The sequence below is a fragment of the Cynara cardunculus genome, unplaced genomic scaffold (assembly GCF_001531365.2).
Source record: "Cynara cardunculus var. scolymus isolate 2C unplaced genomic scaffold, CcrdV1 Un_Scaffold_9408, whole genome shotgun sequence".
In the NCBI taxonomy this organism is placed as follows: Eukaryota; Viridiplantae; Streptophyta; class Magnoliopsida; order Asterales; family Asteraceae; genus Cynara; species Cynara cardunculus.
Genome location: NW_020204940.1, coordinates 3180 through 5990, shown reverse-complemented (window position 1 = coordinate 5990; position 2811 = coordinate 3180). Strand labels below are relative to the sequence as shown.

The 2811-nt window shown below is 34.8% G+C and overlaps 1 protein-coding gene across 1 annotated transcript; it reads left to right on the top strand.

The window, feature by feature from the left end:
• The first annotated feature begins 1243 nt into the window (after positions 1-1243).
• LOC112505269 (probable DNA-directed RNA polymerase) lies at positions 1244-2461 on the top strand. The gene has a single exon (XM_025109201.1). The coding sequence runs from the start codon at positions 1244-1246 to the stop codon at positions 2459-2461; it is 1218 nt and encodes a 405-aa protein (XP_024964969.1).
• Positions 2462-2811: the final 350 nt, after the last annotated feature.

Below are 2811 nucleotides of genomic sequence, written 5' to 3'. Positions count from 1 at the left end.
GTGATCGTCTAAAGGCTGGTTTGCAAGAACTGTGAGTCTGCTACAACCCTTGGTTATTCTGTTCCACTTTGGGTGTTGTTTTCCCAGATATTTGTTTACTATTGAGACTGTTTCGTTCAATAGCCTGGCAAACTGTTGTTGGGTTATTGAGAATCGGCTACTGTTTTGAGAACACTGTGAATGTTGTTGAGAATCGACTACTGTTGTTGGGTTATTGAGAATCACTTGATTTTAGGCACTGCTATCACTTGATTTTAGGCACTACTATTCAGCTAGACATGTAGCAAGAACACTGTGATATGGTTTTGGTTTTGACATGGCTAGTGTGAAGCTATCCATGTCTTGCCCAACATCCACATAGATGATCTACTTTCTGAAAAAGCTATAAATAGAGAATCCAGAATGTCATAAATGTCAGAATGGTCTACTTATCTTTCTTAGCTCTGGATTCTCTACTTTATGCTATTAAGGACAGGTAGACAGGTAGCTGCTATTCAGCTAGACAGTTAGCAAGAACACTGTGATATGGTTTTGGTTCTATCATGGCTAGTGTGAAGCTATCCATGTCTTGCCCAACATCCACATAAAATGATATGGTGTGTACAATTCAAGAAGGGTTACGATTATGGTTATGATATGATGTGAACAGTTCTAGAAGTGTTATTGTCATGGTTAATTTATGTATGGACATGGCTATTGTGTAGCAAACCATGATCTGCCCAACATCCTTCACAGCATGCCTGTTGTGAAGGTTCAAATAAGAAAGATAAAACAAACCGGTATACAGATTTTCTACACAAAATGTAGATATATATTCTCTTTTTTATTACTAAATAACCATGTGTGGCTCCTACCTATGATACACCCACCATTAGATTGGGAAAGTGCATTACCAGGTGATAAGATACCTAGAACGTTTTCAGATCTAAGAGGAGGTTACTTAACAAGTCCTAGTATAGAATTTTATGATCGTTACAAGCTATTGAGTACTAATAACATCAATCATTTTTATATAAATATTCATAATCCAAACAGCGCTATGCAATATAATGAATGCATTACAAAATCAAGCATTTAGGATAAAAAAGGAGTGGTTAAATTATATAGATAAGAATTATTCATTATTTGTAAGTTATGGTTTACTCATGCCACATTTTCTTTCATATATAAATGTGAAAGACGCTACAAGTCTACTTCGTGATTCATACATTAATGATTCATATATCACTTTACATTCAATGAGATGTTACAAGGATTACACAAGGACATTCAGCAAGCTCGTTATGAGTCATTGATAATAGATTTGTCAATAGCATATGAGGGTTATAAATTTTATTTACCAGCATTTCTGGACTTCCGTGGTCGAATCTACCGGAGTGGACTCTTACACTTCCATGAGCGCGATCTTGCAAGGAGTTTTATACAATTTGCTGATTCTAACAATAGCCCTGCTTGCGCTCCTATAACAGCATTAGCTACATGCTACCACTATAAGTCATTCATCAGTCAATCAGCTGTAGTAGATTGGTGTGAATCATTTCTAATTCATACAGATACCAATTCCCCTATATCTTTAATCAATTATGCTAGTGGTGCTAAACGTCCATTTCAGTTCTTATCAAATATAGTCTTAATGGAACTATCTAAGGATAATGATTCAAAAATGTGTATACCCATTACACATGATGCATCAGCCAGTGCGTATCAAATAATGTCATATTTCTTAATGGATGAGTGTATTGCAAGGCGTACGAATCTAATTCCATCAGAGAATGGTGAAATACAGGATCTTTATCTTTGTATCCTTAATGAACTGAAACCATTCATCCAAAATGAACTATGCGATAGTAATCTCTCAGTTCTCATTTGTAGTTCAATCACTAGAAAGATGGTGAAAGGTATCTTTATGCCTATAATCTATGGTAAAACAGTGATGAGTACAGCTAGCGATATCAAGGGGTATCTATCTCAATATCTGACTCAAAAAGAGTGCTTTGATCTGGCTAAAATCTGCTTTAAGTTCTGGAAAGTGAAATATCATAACATGGATTGTCTAATCAGATTGATCCGTAGTATAGGCTGGGTAGCATCATCTTGTGGTCGCCCTGTTCAGTATAGTGTGGATTATTATACTACAATCCAAGACTATATGCAGATGGAATCAATTAATATTTGGGTATATGATAAATTGCATAAAAAGAGAAGAAAAGTCAGTCTGAGAATCTCTACTGATAAGCGTGATAGCAAGAAGACTGGGGTCTCAACCTTCGTCAACTTCATCCATCAGAAGGATGCCTTTATTGCTATGAAAGTAGTGGAAGTTATGCTTTATCTGAAGGCACCTGTTTACACAGTTCACGACAACTTTCTCACTCTCCCTTATTATAGCCAGAAAGTAGCTGATATTTATAGTAATTTAGTTACAAGAATGGGGTCTCCACTTTTGATCATTAATAAGTAAAACAAAGCAGAAATGATAAGTAAAACAAAGCAGAAATTATTAATAAGGCAAAACATCAAATRTAAAATGTTCATTCAATTGTTACCTTCAATATTCATCTCATTTTCATCTTCTGTAGTAAAAGTTCCCTTTGGGTTACTTCTTAGCTTGGCAACAAGCTTTTTTGTTAATGGCATTTTCCTATTTTCTTTTTTGCCATGTCTGAAGAAATAAAAAATAAATAAAACATAAGTACAAAAACTAGTTACTATTGTTTCTAATGAAAAAGTTTCGTATATTCTACATACAAGTCAACATTGGTCAACAATGGTCATAACATGAATATGAAACTAGGGTTTGAACTTGGAATC

Coding starts and splice junctions, on each gene's coding strand:
- LOC112505269 (XM_025109201.1), top strand. CDS start 1,244: ATGTTACAAGGATTACACAAGGACATTCAGCAAGCTCGTTATGAGTCA.